The sequence below is a fragment of the Girardinichthys multiradiatus genome, chromosome 6, assembly GCF_021462225.1.
Source record: "Girardinichthys multiradiatus isolate DD_20200921_A chromosome 6, DD_fGirMul_XY1, whole genome shotgun sequence".
NCBI lineage: Eukaryota > Metazoa > Chordata > Actinopteri > Cyprinodontiformes > Goodeidae > Girardinichthys > Girardinichthys multiradiatus.
In genome coordinates, this window is record NC_061799.1 from 45333958 (window position 1) to 45347367 (window position 13410).

A 13410-nucleotide genomic window follows, 5' to 3' on the forward strand; every position below is an offset into this window, starting at 1 on the left:
GCAGATCCTTTAGTTATCAGGCTCCTCTCCTGTGGAACCAGCTCCCAGTTTTAGTCCGTGAGGCAGACACCCTGTCTACTTTTAAGGCTAGGCTTAAAACTTTCCTTTTTGATAAAGCTTATAGTTAGAGTGGCTTAGTTTATCCTGAGCTATCTCTGTAGTTATGCTGCTATAGGCTTAGGCTGCTGGAGAACATAATGACCACTTTCGCCCTCTCTGCTACATTCTCACACTACTCTCCAATTTTGCATTATTTGGTGTTATTTCAGCTTTTAACTTTGTTATCTCTCTTTTCTCTTCCTAGAAGCTACACCTGGCCTGACTTTGTGTCTACCTGTGACACCTTTCTGGAGAGGGGCATCGTCCGAGCTTCTGCTGGTAACAACTTAATGCTCACCTTCTACAGATGATCCACATGGCCCTGTCTTTTAGTGTTTAACCCTTTCTCTCTCCTAGACATGGCTACTGACTGAGCTTCTACTGTCACTAATTATATGTGTTCTCTTTCAGACTCTAACCTTGAAAACTGGTTCAGTGTTTATCTGCTTAGCTGTCTTTCTCTCCTGGATGAAGCCACTAAAGGAGCTATGACCAATAATGTTTTTATTTTCCTTCCCATAGAAAGTACTCCTGGATCAGTGCTTCTTTGTTCTCTTTGTGTCTCTGCTCTGTTCTCTCAAACCCCCAGTCGGTCGTGGCAGATGGCCGCTCACACTGAGCCTGGTTCTGGTTCTGCTGGAGGTTTCTTCCTGTTAAAAGGGAGTTTTTCCTCTCCGCTGTCGCTACATGCATGCTCAGTATGAGGGATTGCTGCAAAGTCAACACCAGTGACTGTCCACTGTCTCTACATGCTCATCCAGGAGGAGTGAATGCTGCAAGTCACTGACTGGATGCAATCTGCTGGGTTTCCTTAGACAGAAAAACTTTTTATCCAATTTGAATAAATAACTGAATCTGACTGCATTGTTCAATTGTTAGGATTAATTGGAATATATGAACCTAACTGTTGTGAAGAACCTTGAGACGATATGTGTTGTGGATTGGCCCTATATAAATAAATTTATTTGAATTGAAGTATGTTTTATAGCAGGAAGTGGAACATGTAAAAGTCAGCAGCAGTGAAATTTTAATTTAAAATCTCCAGTTGGACACTCAGATGTGAAATTTTCTTTTAACGTGTTTTATTCACACTTTGTCAGTTAAAACTGGTCCCACCAGAGAGCTTGGGGTCTGCCTCAGGCTCTTCCTGTTGGGCAGTCCTTAAAAACCTCCAAACAGGAAGCATCCTGATCTGATTAATCCTAACTGATCCTTTTAGACGAAGTTTAGGGAAAAAAACTACAAGCTGGTAAACCATCTCTGGTATGACATTTGATTAATGCCCACCACCAACGTTTCCTTCATCTTTACAGGATGTTTTCAGATGGCTGGACAACCTTAATAAGAATGCGCTTCATGTTTGTAGTTGAACCCTCATTAATACAAAGAAACCCCCAAACCTGCAGATGATCAAATGATGTTCAACCAGCTCCCTTCCAGCAAGCCTTACATGGATAATCACCTGACACATGCGAGCGATCAGACCTTAAGCTGATTCCTGTTTCACTCCTGCCTGCGTCTCCATAATCTAACACCAATCGTTTTTACTGGGTTCAGGGTTTTCCCCTCATTGTTGTGATGCAAGTCCCATCTAATCCTTCAGATGCATACCAGACCTTGGCCTTAGTGGTCCCAGTATGATACCTGCACTGTGGATTTGGACCACCACACCTATTCGGACACTGGTACAATGATCCCCATCCTCTGGTTTTATGTCTATTTGTGGGTCATATACGGAGTTTTCTGCTGAAAAACAGAAACAGTTCAACCTATGCCAATACTTTCATGCCATGTTTCAACAAAAATTGTAATTACGAAAACGTTTAGTAAAAGATTGCTTGTGTGCGCTGCCCTGCACAGGACAGCACTTATAGAACAGCAGCAATGCAAGGAAGTCTTTCAATAAATCCTGTGGAGCGTTCTGGAAAGGCTTTAACAGAACCATGACTCTCTGCCACCATTAGACTGGGAACAAGCTTTGGACTGAGATCATTGAGCTAACTTTCACTTTGGTCTTATGAAGAAAACATGTGCTGTGCCCACTCTTGCAGCCCTGAGAGCAGCACCCTCATTGAATATGCCCCTGTGGTGCTGCTAGCTTTGATAAGAGCTGGAGTTGATGAATAACTCAAGTTAATGCAAATCCATCTAATGCAAGACTGAATGCTTCCCCTTTTCATTAAAACGCCAGAGATCACTGTGTTTTGGCAGATTTTAGCAGAACATTTGTTTAAACACCAACACATGGCCGCATCCTATTTAAAACCATATAAACATTCTTTTAAATTGGTTTTGTTTCATTTTTATTTGTTTCTAAACGTGCAGATTTCAGGTTTTGTTATTGGGTTTGTTTTAGGAACTATAACCACATGATTGGTGAAGTCTTATATTTATATTTAACATGTGGCTTTAGTAATGAGGAGGGAACAGTGTGTTTTCAAGGCCACTGAAGACTGATGTAGAACCTGGACTCTCCTCTGCTGACTCAGACTGTAGAGAGTCTGAAATCAACCTGAGAGGATGATGTTTGGCTGAGAAGAGCCTTATTCAGTAGGAAATAACCATGACCGGGTTCTGGTGTACCCGATTTGTTTTACCCTCATGGAAACAAGCTGAATCTTCACACATCTTCTGGTTTGGTTGCACCAAGTGATTTTACTTATTAAAATCTGAAGAAATCGTCAAAATGACATGAGTTGGTTTTATTGGTCCAACATGTAAAGGAAGAACATGAGTGAAATAATTTTAGAGACTCAGCAACAGAAAAGCATTCCATCATTTAAAGCCCAAACAGTGAAACAGTGAGTGTGAAAGTAGAAACCGTGATGGAAATCTGAGATTTCTGTTTGTCTCGTGTGAGGAAAGTTATTCATCATTTCCCACACAGATGATGTTTTGCATTCTGCACACTAAAACAGAACCTTGAGGGGCTTAAAACCACACAGCTGACTGTAAAAACTTCTGGGATATTGTTAAAAATTTTTTATTTTTACTGCATTTTCAGTCGGTTTTAATGGACAGTAGCAGAATTCAAGGTGAACTGAGACTGTTTGATTGAAATTGTTGGTTTTCTCAGTAAAACACGGCCAGAGGGAGAAGGTTTGGTTCTGCTGAGGGATCACTTTCTCCATCTGTTCGCTCTGATAGCCACATTAATATTTGATGACACCAACAGCAACATGGAAAAAGAAGAGTTCTGTTTGTCCGAACTATTCAACAGAACTAATGTTTATCTCTGAGATTATTAGATGAGACGCAGTTAAAAAGAATCGCTTTTACTCGGCAGTAATCAGAAAAGATAACATGGCCACAGACTGAGGAGAAACTCCACACCGAGTCCAGATCCGGGATCCGGAGCCGCTGCTTACAAACAACCAAAAACATCCAGGTTTAAACTGACGGACGGCCGCGAGAGCCAATCAGCGGCCGACCTGCGCCAAAGCCTTGTTTATTTCATTCCAATGACCAATCAGAGGGCTGCTGGGAGTCGGAGTGCGTCATCAGAGCAGAATGTGAATGTAGGCACGCGCTGCTCCGCTCCCATCCCCCACAGCAACAAGGAGCAATGGCGGCCGCTTTTTTCTGTGTGCCGCTTTGTCCCGCTCTCTGTCAGCCTGTAACAGACATGAGTTGAAAAGTGGGTAAGAAAACAGCCTTGTTCAGAACAACGCGCGTCATGAGTACATGATGATTATATGATGATGTTGTGTTTCCCTCTCTTGTCACCGCATGTTTTTGTTATGTCGCACAGTTTTTTATTTCTGGTCCCTCCTCCACGGCGGGGCTTTTCTCTGTGGGCTCCAACAATGGAGGAAATGAGGCCAGCAGCCCGTTCTTACCAAACTACACGATAAAACGGCCCTCTGGTGCCTTTATTCGACGGATTCTGCGTGTTCGTGCGTGTGTCCATCTTCCCGCACGGGTTTTGGGTGAAGTGTGGGTTAAAAACGGTGCAGAGTGTGAAGTGCGCACATTCAGATCCGAGAGGGAGTTTCAAAAATGGACGCTATGAAGGGGGAGGGGCGAGCTGCACGGGTCGAGGCCGATCAGCGCATTAATTAAACTCCATTTCTCCGCTCAAACACTCAGCAACGCTGTGAAACACTTAAATCCACCAGAACCGCCTGGTTTCTGAAAGCTTTTCCCATCGCTTCGCCCGCATTCCCTCTCCGCGGCGGTGGGCGGGAGAACCGGTCCGGGTTCGCCTTCTGATTCCACCAGCCAACCATCAATCAATCAAACTGACACTACGTCAAACGGAGCGCTCGTTTATTCGATATATTTACTGCGCAGCTCGGTTCAGACTCGGTTTTCTGGCCTCAACGGTGTCGGACGGGCTCCGTGACTCACGGTCCGGTTCGTTCGGCTGCCTTAATTCAGGTCGGATTATTGTTTTTAGCGGAATAAGGACGGTTGCTTTGGGAGAACAGAAGGGGGCGTGTCCTGAACGGATAGAAATTCTATCCATTGTTCCATTCCGACGCGCGAAGAGAACACCTCTGTGCGTCCTGCAGCCAATCAGCGGCCAGCGACCTCCGTGTTGCTCCGCCCACAAGCCTATATTAAAGCCTCGGCCGTGAGCGCCGTCGGCCACTGGCACAATATAATCCAGACAGATCCAGCAGCCGAGCAGAGGGATTTACTTTATTCCAGCCGTCCTTTATTTTATTGAACTAAAACAATGGCAGACACGAAGGTAGACTCTGGCTCGGATATCTCTGCCAAGGTAAGCCGCCGCACACCGTCCTCTTTAAGCCTCTCCAGAAGCTTTACGCGTCTCCAGGCTGTAACCTAGATTTTTACAAAACCTTTCGGTCGTGGCTTCGCTCTCATTCGAACCCCGAGGAATCTAAGAACCGTGGATCCAGTGAGCGGATAAAGCCACTCTGTGTTCCGGTTTTCCTCCACCACTGATGGGAATTAAATGTATCCTTAGAATAAAGCTGGGCGTCGGAGCTGCGCATCATGGAGGTCTGCGCTCCCACAGTGTCTTATTGTCCGGAGAGCAAGAGTCTGCGCGGGTTCTTTGTTTATACAAGCGGCTCGGTTCTGCCATCCAGCCCGAACCGGCGCACTAACGCACGGCGCGCTCTCCAACACGCACTTACCGCGTTTTTCCGCTTATTAACGGCGCCTCTAACTGCTGATTGAGGGGCAGATTCTCACATTTTATCCTCCTTCGCATCCCGTGAGATGCTGAAAGTGAGTAAAATTCAAGGTGAATCATGTTTGGACTTTTTGGGACCACTTTCTCCTAAAATGTGTGGATTATCAGAGCTACCGGGCTTTGAGGCTTGGTTGGGGATGTGGTGTGAAGTTGGTGCGTTTGAATGAAGGACGGAGCGGCAGGAGGTGCGGAATTCACGCCGTTAACTTTCACCTCCTCCAGCTTGTTTGTTCTTGTTGGTCCACCAGTGCCTGCGTGTTTCCGACCGAACAGGCACCTGCTGGCCGCCGTCCGACCCGGTTTGTACACGGACCCGCTGAGCTCGCTGCAGCCGCCGCTGAGTCCGCCTGGGAGCCGCTCTCCGACATCTGCGCTCGGCTTCCGCTTCTTCTTTGGTGTTTTTGCTGAATCTTTTGATTGTATCTCCGGGGTAAACTTTCTGTCTGGTTTGGTCATGTACTTCACTGCGTGCGTGTGCGCGGCCGCGCCGTGGAGGTGTGATGTGACGGTGCTGGTTTTCCCCTCTTTCTGATCCGCAATGATTCGGGGGTTCTCCCTCCACCGGTCCATCGCTGCTTTTAAACAGTCGTTTTTTTTCTATGGTTGGACGGGTTCAAATTTGGTCAAACTTTAATCGGTTCGGCCCGGGGGGTCGTGTTTCCGCAGCGCAGCGTTTGTGATGAATGAACATATGGAGAAGCTGAGGGGGGAAAAGTTAGGTCCCGGTACCAAGCGTTATAGTCCAGGGGTGACTGTTCGGTTCTATTTTTAGTTCTGGAGCATTTTTACGCACAGGCGGAGCCGCGCAGTCCCCGCTGCTGCTAAACAGCTTAATGGGTTCAACCAATGAGATTATTTTAAGCAATTAATCAATAACTGTATGTGCGTTGGGTGCGTGAGCGCGCATGTCGCGGGAGTGAGCGTGTTTCCGGTGAAAGTGTGTCTGCGGACGTGGTATAACGGCGTGTTTCGGTTCCGTTCGGACCCGCAGCCTTTGCGTTTTTACGCCTGCCATGTGTTGTCTTCTATTGTCCTTTGCTGCCTCCGTTACAACAAGCGGCCAGCAGAAGCAGCGTGCCTCGCGCTCTTCTCCTCCTCCTCCCCTTCATCACCATCAACCCCCCCCTCCTCCTCCTCTTTCTTCCTCCTCCTCCTCCTCCTGCTCCTGCGCCCTCCCGTGTTATTTTAAACCGAGCAGTGCATCCTGGGTATTGCAGTGCTGCTCCCGGGCGTGTCTGGTGACATGGCAGCAATGGCAGCCTGACTGAGGACTACAATACCCAGAGTTCCCGTGGGGCCACATCAAAGTATCAGATTACAACACATTAGAGAGGATGGAGGGGGTGGAGGCAGGGGGAGGATCTGCAGAGAGTGATATGCTGTTTAAATAGGAAGGCTGAACAATGTGCAGCTGTAAGTAGGCCAGTGGGTAGAAGGGCAGGTAGCAGCTGGCTTTATTTTTACAAGCTTCTGGTTTTCTTCTGCAGGACCTGAAGGAGAAGAAGCTGGCAGAGGAGAAGGAGAACGGCAAGGATGCTGCCACCAACGGAAAGGTAGACTGGCTGAAAACTTCAGATTTCATTTGGATGAAATGTGTCAGAAAGTTCACAGTTGGTTGTTCTCCAGGAGAATGAGGAGAACGGAGAGCCTGAGGTAGACGAGGAGGAGGTGGACGAGGAGGAAGAGGAAGAAGAAGATGATGGAGAAGGTGGGTAGCAGGCTGCCTCCAGTGTGGTTTGGTCTGAAACTTGCAGACCTGATTGATCCTTCTCTCTGTTCTCCTGCAGGCGATGAGGAAGACGAGGAAGATGATGAAGACGAGATTGAAGGCGGCACAAAACGGGCAGCTGAGGATGACGACGAGGACGATGAGGTGAGACGACTGGACCTCTGATCTGTGCTTGGTCCAGAGATCCGGAACCAAGCGGCTAACTTGTCCCTCTCCTCTTTCAGGACGACGTCGAAACCAAGAAGCAGAAAACCGACGACGACGATTGATGCGTTTTCGCCCCGCGCCACCCTGCTGAACCACTTCCTGGTTCTTCACCTCTGACCGCTTTTACACGTCACAGGTGGAGGGGCTGGAGGACTGATCTAAAGAAAAAATAATAAAAAAAAATCCAACATGGTCATTAGCAAGTAGAGTTCAACAAGCATCCACCACGTCCAGACCTCCCCTCCAAGCTGCAAAACAAATTTTCTAGAGGACCCCGCCACCTCGCCCGACGCAGAAATCAGGCTTCTCTTCAGCAACAACAACCCGAACGGAGAATTCGTTTGTATTTTTATTTACATTTTATATTTTTGTACATATTGTTAGGAGGGGGGTCAGCTTCTCTCTCGGCAGCGATCTCGTCAGACCAAATCGGTGCTTCTTCTGTAACAAAAAGATTTTACTTGGTTGACCATGTTACAATATCTCAGATACTAGAAAACATGTAAAAACTAAATAAAAATAAATAAAAACATGAAAGACAACCTCTTAAAGCCGTTGAACTCAGAGCATTCCAGTAAATTTAATGTATGTACTTTAGCTGTACCATAACTAGTTTGTTTGTATGGGAGGGTAAGGCCAAAGAAAAGAGCCTCTTTTCTTTTCGTTCTTCTCTTTGTCGGCGACATTTTGTTTTATGACGGCCTGTTTTGATGTATGTGCGAAGTTTGTTGTTTGACAATAAACCGGACTTTTATTTTGTGAGTTGTACTTCAAATCTCTGCTTGTTTTATTTCCTCTTCCTGCCAGCGGTGGAAAAACTCTGAAGGTGAGGAGCGTCAGGAACCCTCTCTGAAAGAGGGATTAAACCTGTATGACGATAAAAAAGATTATTTCTGTATGAAAGTTGCTGCTGGATTTGGCTTTTCTTAAGATTTAAATCTGCTCCGAACTCCAGAAAGTTCAATTTGTTGGTTCCATCTGAGATCCAAATGACTACGATCCGGCTTTTTTGGAAAATGTCAAAAGTTCCATAATATAAAAGCTTTTCATTCGTTCCCAATCATAAAAGGCTGGGCAAATAATCGGATCTATGAAATAATGGAAAGCAGTAAATGGTGAGTTTAAACATTTTTCCAACATGTTTGATACAAACACAGAATATTGTGGATCGAGGTCCAGCGAATGGTGCCGCTTGATTGTTCCTCAGATCTGGATCAGATTCCTGACAAAAAAGAATCTGAATGGACTCGGTTCCTGCACAGTCTAGAAAAGAGGCACTGAATTTCATCTCGGTATTTTCCAGCTCTGTTGCTATGGGGAAAAAGTAAAAGCCTTCCTTCCTTCCTTCCTGGACGGGTCAAGGACTTCTTCGTTGTCAGGTTTTATTCACAGTGTGGCTCCGGTTCTGGTGACCTACAGTGTTCTGACTGCCGGATGCTTCAGTACCTGCCTGATAACACCACCTTTCCTGTTCTTGTGGATGATCCACCTCTGGTCTCCATGCGGACCAGACAACATCCAACTAGGACCGGTCGGTTCTGGTGCTTCATGGCCCTTAAACAGCACAAGGGTTCCTTTGTTGTGGAAGGAAAACTGTCAGAACATCCTGCTGAAGGTTGTTGTTCCATCATCTGCTCCTGCTCAGCTTTTAAGGTCTCCATGTGTTCACAGTGATACACGGATAGATCATCCATCCGTTCATCCATCCATCCGTTCATTCATCCGTTCATCCATCCGTCCATCCATCCGTTCATCCATCCGTTCATCCATCCATCCATTCATTCATCCGTTCATCCATTCGTCCATCCATCCATTCATCCGTCCGTTCATTCATCCGTTCATCCATCCATCCGTTCATCCATTTGTTCATCCATCCATTTATCCATTCGTTCATCCATCCATCCATCCGTTCATTCATCCGTTCATCCATCCATCCATCCGTTCATTCATCCGTTCATCCATTTGTTCATCCATCCATTCGTTCATCCATCCATTTATCCATTCGTTCATCCATCCATCCGTTCATCCATTTGTTCATCCATCCATTTATCCATTCGTTCATCCATCCATCCATCCGTTCATCCATCCATTTATCCATTCGTTCATCCATCCATCCGTTCATCCATCCGTTCATTCATCCGTTCATCCATTCGTTCATCCATCCGTCCATCCATCCGTTCATTCATCCGTTCATCCATTCGTTCATCCATCCATCTGTTCATCCATCCGTTCGTCCATCCATCCGTTCATCCATTCGTTCATTCATCCATTCGTTCATCCATCCATCTGTTCATCCATTCGTTCATTCATCCATTCGTTCATCCATCCCTCCGTTCATCCATCCGTTCATCCATTCGTTCATCCATCCATCTGTTCATCCATTCGTTCATCCATCCGTTCATTCATCCATTCGTTCATCCATCCATCCGTTCATCCATTCGTTCATCCATCCATCTGTTCATCCATTCGTTCATCCATTCGTTCATCCATCCATTCGTGTTATTTGCGATCTTCATCCTGATTGATTTCATGGAGGAATGAAACAGAAGCCCACTGATAACTATAAATGTCCAGATAATCATCAGGATGTTCCGTTCTGTGTACCAGAACCTCGAACCGGCAGAGGAGGTATTCAAACCGACCATGCAGCAGTTTAACTAAACCAAATGTTCGCTTGTTTAAAGGTCAGTTTATTCCAAATATTAAATATCAGTAAATGCAGTCAGTGTGTGCAGTAATGTCCCAAACATCAGATGTGAGCTGAATCTGAGGTCTGCTGATGAACCTGGAACCAGCTGCCTGAGCAGAACCCACCTTACAACAGGACCTCAGGTGTGTTTCAGCTTTGTCTCTGAAGGTGGACGTCACGAGCTCGCCCAGAATCAGCCTTTCTGGGTCTGTTTCGGTGAACAGATGTTTGGCAGTAATGAAACATTTATTGCTTCCTGTGCTGTGTTGGGGTTTTACTGCCTGAAGTGTTTCTGGTCCCTCCAGCTTGCTGCTGGGAGAAAACTGGACTCTTGATTCCCGGCCAGCAGCAGTGACAAGGAGAGACCCGCTACTGGTGAACGTCTGCTGGTTCAGAGTTCATCTCAGAGCAGAGGTTGTTCACCAGGAAGACTTGGAAGGGAAGGTTTTCTCTTCCGGATTCAGTCATGGTCTCAGATATCAGACACAGACACCGAACCACACTGTGTTCTAAGAACCTGAGCCTTAACTGGATTCACAGGAGCCTTCAAGATGGAGGTGAGGGCTCCGACACAGGAGTTAAGGAGATGATGATGAGCTACACTGGGGCCTCTCTGCAGCTGGTTCCTGACACAGCTTCAGCAGAAACATGACGGGACCTGAACGGCGGAGGAGGATCTGTGTCGGGTCATGCCGGCTGCAGCCTGCAGGCCTCAGAGAGGAATGTTAGGAAACACAGAGGTGCCGTCCTCACAGCGAACTCACTCCACACCTCATTTACATGCATGTTCCTTCATTAGTTCATCTGATGCTTTTTAAATATTCTGACGGTTAGCAGCAGTTTCCTGTTCCCGTTTCTCTCTCCAAGCTGAGTCTCACTGATGTTACACTTTAACTTTTATATGTTTGGATGAAAGAAGACAACAATCTGAACACAGAATCACTGACAGAAACGTTATATTTATAAAGGTGTGGTTTCAGAGTCAAAATAAGATTTTGGTTGATAGGTAGGGTCCACCCTGGACAGGTGGTCAGTCCGCAGGAAACACAGAGACGCAGGACGGACAATCGTGCAGAGAATAGAGACCAGACCGAAGCTGGAGTACCCAGGGAGGACCCCACATCCACAGAGAGAACTACCTGCATGCAGAAAAGATTTGGGATTCAAACCAGGACCATCGGTGCTAACCACTGCCCCACCATGTAGCTCCTCATGTGATCATATGTATATTCATTTCACTTATTCATGCTAATATAATGTAATCATCATTTACCATTTAAGTTCTTTTAACTTTACATTTTTTCTTTTAACTAATGTTTTTATTAATTTGAAATGGAACCAACTGTGGCTACATTTCAACTATTATTCTGTTTATATTTCTAATGTTTAAATTTTTGTCCTGTTGTGTACAGTAGTCTGCTTTAATAAAATTACTGTTTTAACTTTCATTTAGTTTAGCAGTTCAGTTTATTGTTGTTTTAATGTTTACCATAGCGGCTTAATTAATGGAGCACTTTGAACACCTTCAGGACCGACGAGCTGCTCACTGAATAAATGATTGAACAGAAACAATCTCACAATCAGTCAGAATGAGGTAAAAACCATTTAAAAGTCAACATCTCAGATGGTGTCAAAGGTCAGGGAGAAGAGATGGGTTTTAAGAAGGGATTTAAAGCAGACAGAGAAGAGGACTGTTGGATGTCCCAGGAAAGGTTGTTCCATCGTTTAGGAGCTGCGGCAGAAAAGGCGTGGCCTCCTCTGAGGTTACGCTTCATCTTCGGGACACTGAGGATCAGCTGACCTCAGAACCTGCTGGCTTTAAATGACCTCCAGCAGACACAACAGTCACAGGTTCAAAGCTGTCAGACCTGGCAGAGACAGAAGGGTCATGACCAGAAGGTAAGATCTGGGCCGTGTGGAAGTGACTTTCTCAATAAAACATGCAAAACGTTTTCACCTGCAGCAGGCAGGGTTCAATCCAGTCTGAGTGTGGGTTCATTTAGAACAAAATCAGTGGCTTCAAATAAAAGGACGTTTGATCAATCACATCAAACTGGTGTTTTCACCATTTTTAGTAATGGTACCAGAAGTCCTTTAATATTTAAAACAACACCTTTAATTGGTCTGTTTTCCATCTGCATTCCTGGCAGCTCATCATTTAACCTATTATAATTATTATTATTAATGCTATTATAAATATTTTATAAAGATTTATCTGATTATTAGTTAATCAATTGTTGTATTAGTTTTGTCCAGCATGAAGTAATTGCTTAATATGTTTGTTTTATTTATTTATTTATTTTCAAAAATTGTTTCAAATTATTCAAACGGTGGCATTTTGTGGTTGTCTTAGCAACCCCATCTGGACAACTGTTCTTATATTCAGTCTCAGATCATGGTACAGAACCAGTTCAACCAGCAACCAGTGATTGAACTGGTTCTGCTTAAACTGGTCGGTGTGTTAAAGGTATTTCTGGGTTTCCTGCCCCCCACAGATCCAACATGGTTCATCCCAAACAGGAGCAACAGAGCTGATGCGGTGCGGTCCACCAGGAAGCTGGAAAACTAACTAAAATCATCTAAAGAAGCAGCAAGAGAACATTCAGATTATGTTGGGATGGGTTCTCATGATGAGTCCAAAACAGATCAGAGTTTAACTATAAAAACTCATTTATAAAAACTAAGGGGAGGATGTGTGATCAGACGATGAAACCATGATTGTCTCATAACCCCACAGCTCCCAGAACCTCCTTTAGCAGCTTCTAGAACCTCCTATAGTAGCTGGTGGAACCTCCTTTAGCAGCTGGTGGAACCTCCTTTAGCAGCTTGTAGAACCTCCTATAGTAGCTGGTGGAACCTCCTATTGCAGCTTGTGGAACCTCCTTTAGCACCTTGTAGAACCTCCTATAGTAGCTGGTGGAACCTCCTTTAGCAGCTTGTAGAACATCCTATAGTAGCTGGTGGGACCTCCTTTAGCAGCTTGTAGAACCTCCTATAGTAGCTGGTGGAACCTCCTGTAGCAGCTTGTAGAACATCCTATAGTAGCTGGTGGGACCTCCTTTAGCAGCTTGTAGAACATCCTATAGTAGCTGGTGGGACCTCCTTTAGCAGCTTGTAGAACATCCTATAGTAGCTGGTGGGACCTCCTTTAGCAGCTGGTGGAAACTTCTTTAGCAACTTGTAGAACCTCCTATAGTAGCTGGTGGGACCTCCTGTAGCAGCTGGTGGAAACTTCTTTAGCAGCTTGTAGAACCTCCTATAGTAGCTGGTGGAACCTCCTTCCTGTAGCAGCTGGTGGAAACGTCTTTAGCAGCTTGTAGAACCTCCTATAGTAGCTGGTGGAACCTCCTGTAGCAGCTGGTGGAAACTTCTTTAGCAGCTTGTAGAACATCCTATAGTAGCTGGTGGAACCTCCTGTAGCAGCTGGTGGAAACTTCTTTAGCAGCTTGTAGAACCTCCTATAGTAGCTGGTGGAACCTCCTGTAGCAGCTGGTGGAAACTTCTTTAGCAGCTTGTAGA

At 45.5% G+C, this 13410-nt stretch overlaps 1 protein-coding gene and 1 long non-coding RNA gene across 2 annotated transcripts; one reads left to right on the forward strand and one right to left on the reverse strand.

Annotated features, from left to right (window-relative positions):
• Positions 1-3066: 3066 nt before the first annotated feature.
• LOC124870290 lies at positions 3067-4313 on the reverse strand. Its single transcript, XR_007038732.1, has 2 exons — positions 3939-4313; positions 3067-3713 (listed from the first exon to the last, which is right to left on the reverse strand). It is a non-coding gene; the product is annotated as an uncharacterized LOC124870290 (long non-coding RNA).
• A 324-nt stretch (positions 4314-4637) lies between these two features.
• ptmab (prothymosin alpha b) lies at positions 4638-7970 on the forward strand. Its single transcript, XM_047368886.1, has 5 exons — positions 4638-4825; positions 6754-6819; positions 6893-6974; positions 7054-7139; positions 7220-7970. Exons 1-5 carry the CDS (start codon positions 4781-4783, stop codon positions 7262-7264), a joined length of 324 nt encoding a protein of 107 aa, XP_047224842.1. The 5' UTR covers positions 4638-4780; the 3' UTR covers positions 7265-7970.
• Positions 7971-13410: the final 5440 nt, after the last annotated feature.

What these genes read in the sequence shown, in the direction of transcription:
- ptmab (XM_047368886.1), top strand. Translation starts at nt 4,781, where the DNA reads ATGGCAGACACGAAGGTAGACTCTGGCTCGGATATCTCTGCCAAG. An exon ending in GCTCGGATATCTCTGCCAAG is followed by an intron (nt 4,826 to 6,753) that starts GTAAGCCGCCGC and finishes TTTCTTCTGCAG; the next exon opens with GACCTGAAGGAGAAGAAGCT. An exon ending in AGAAGAAGATGATGGAGAAG is followed by an intron (nt 6,975 to 7,053) that starts GTGGGTAGCAGG and finishes GTTCTCCTGCAG; the next exon opens with GCGATGAGGAAGACGAGGAA.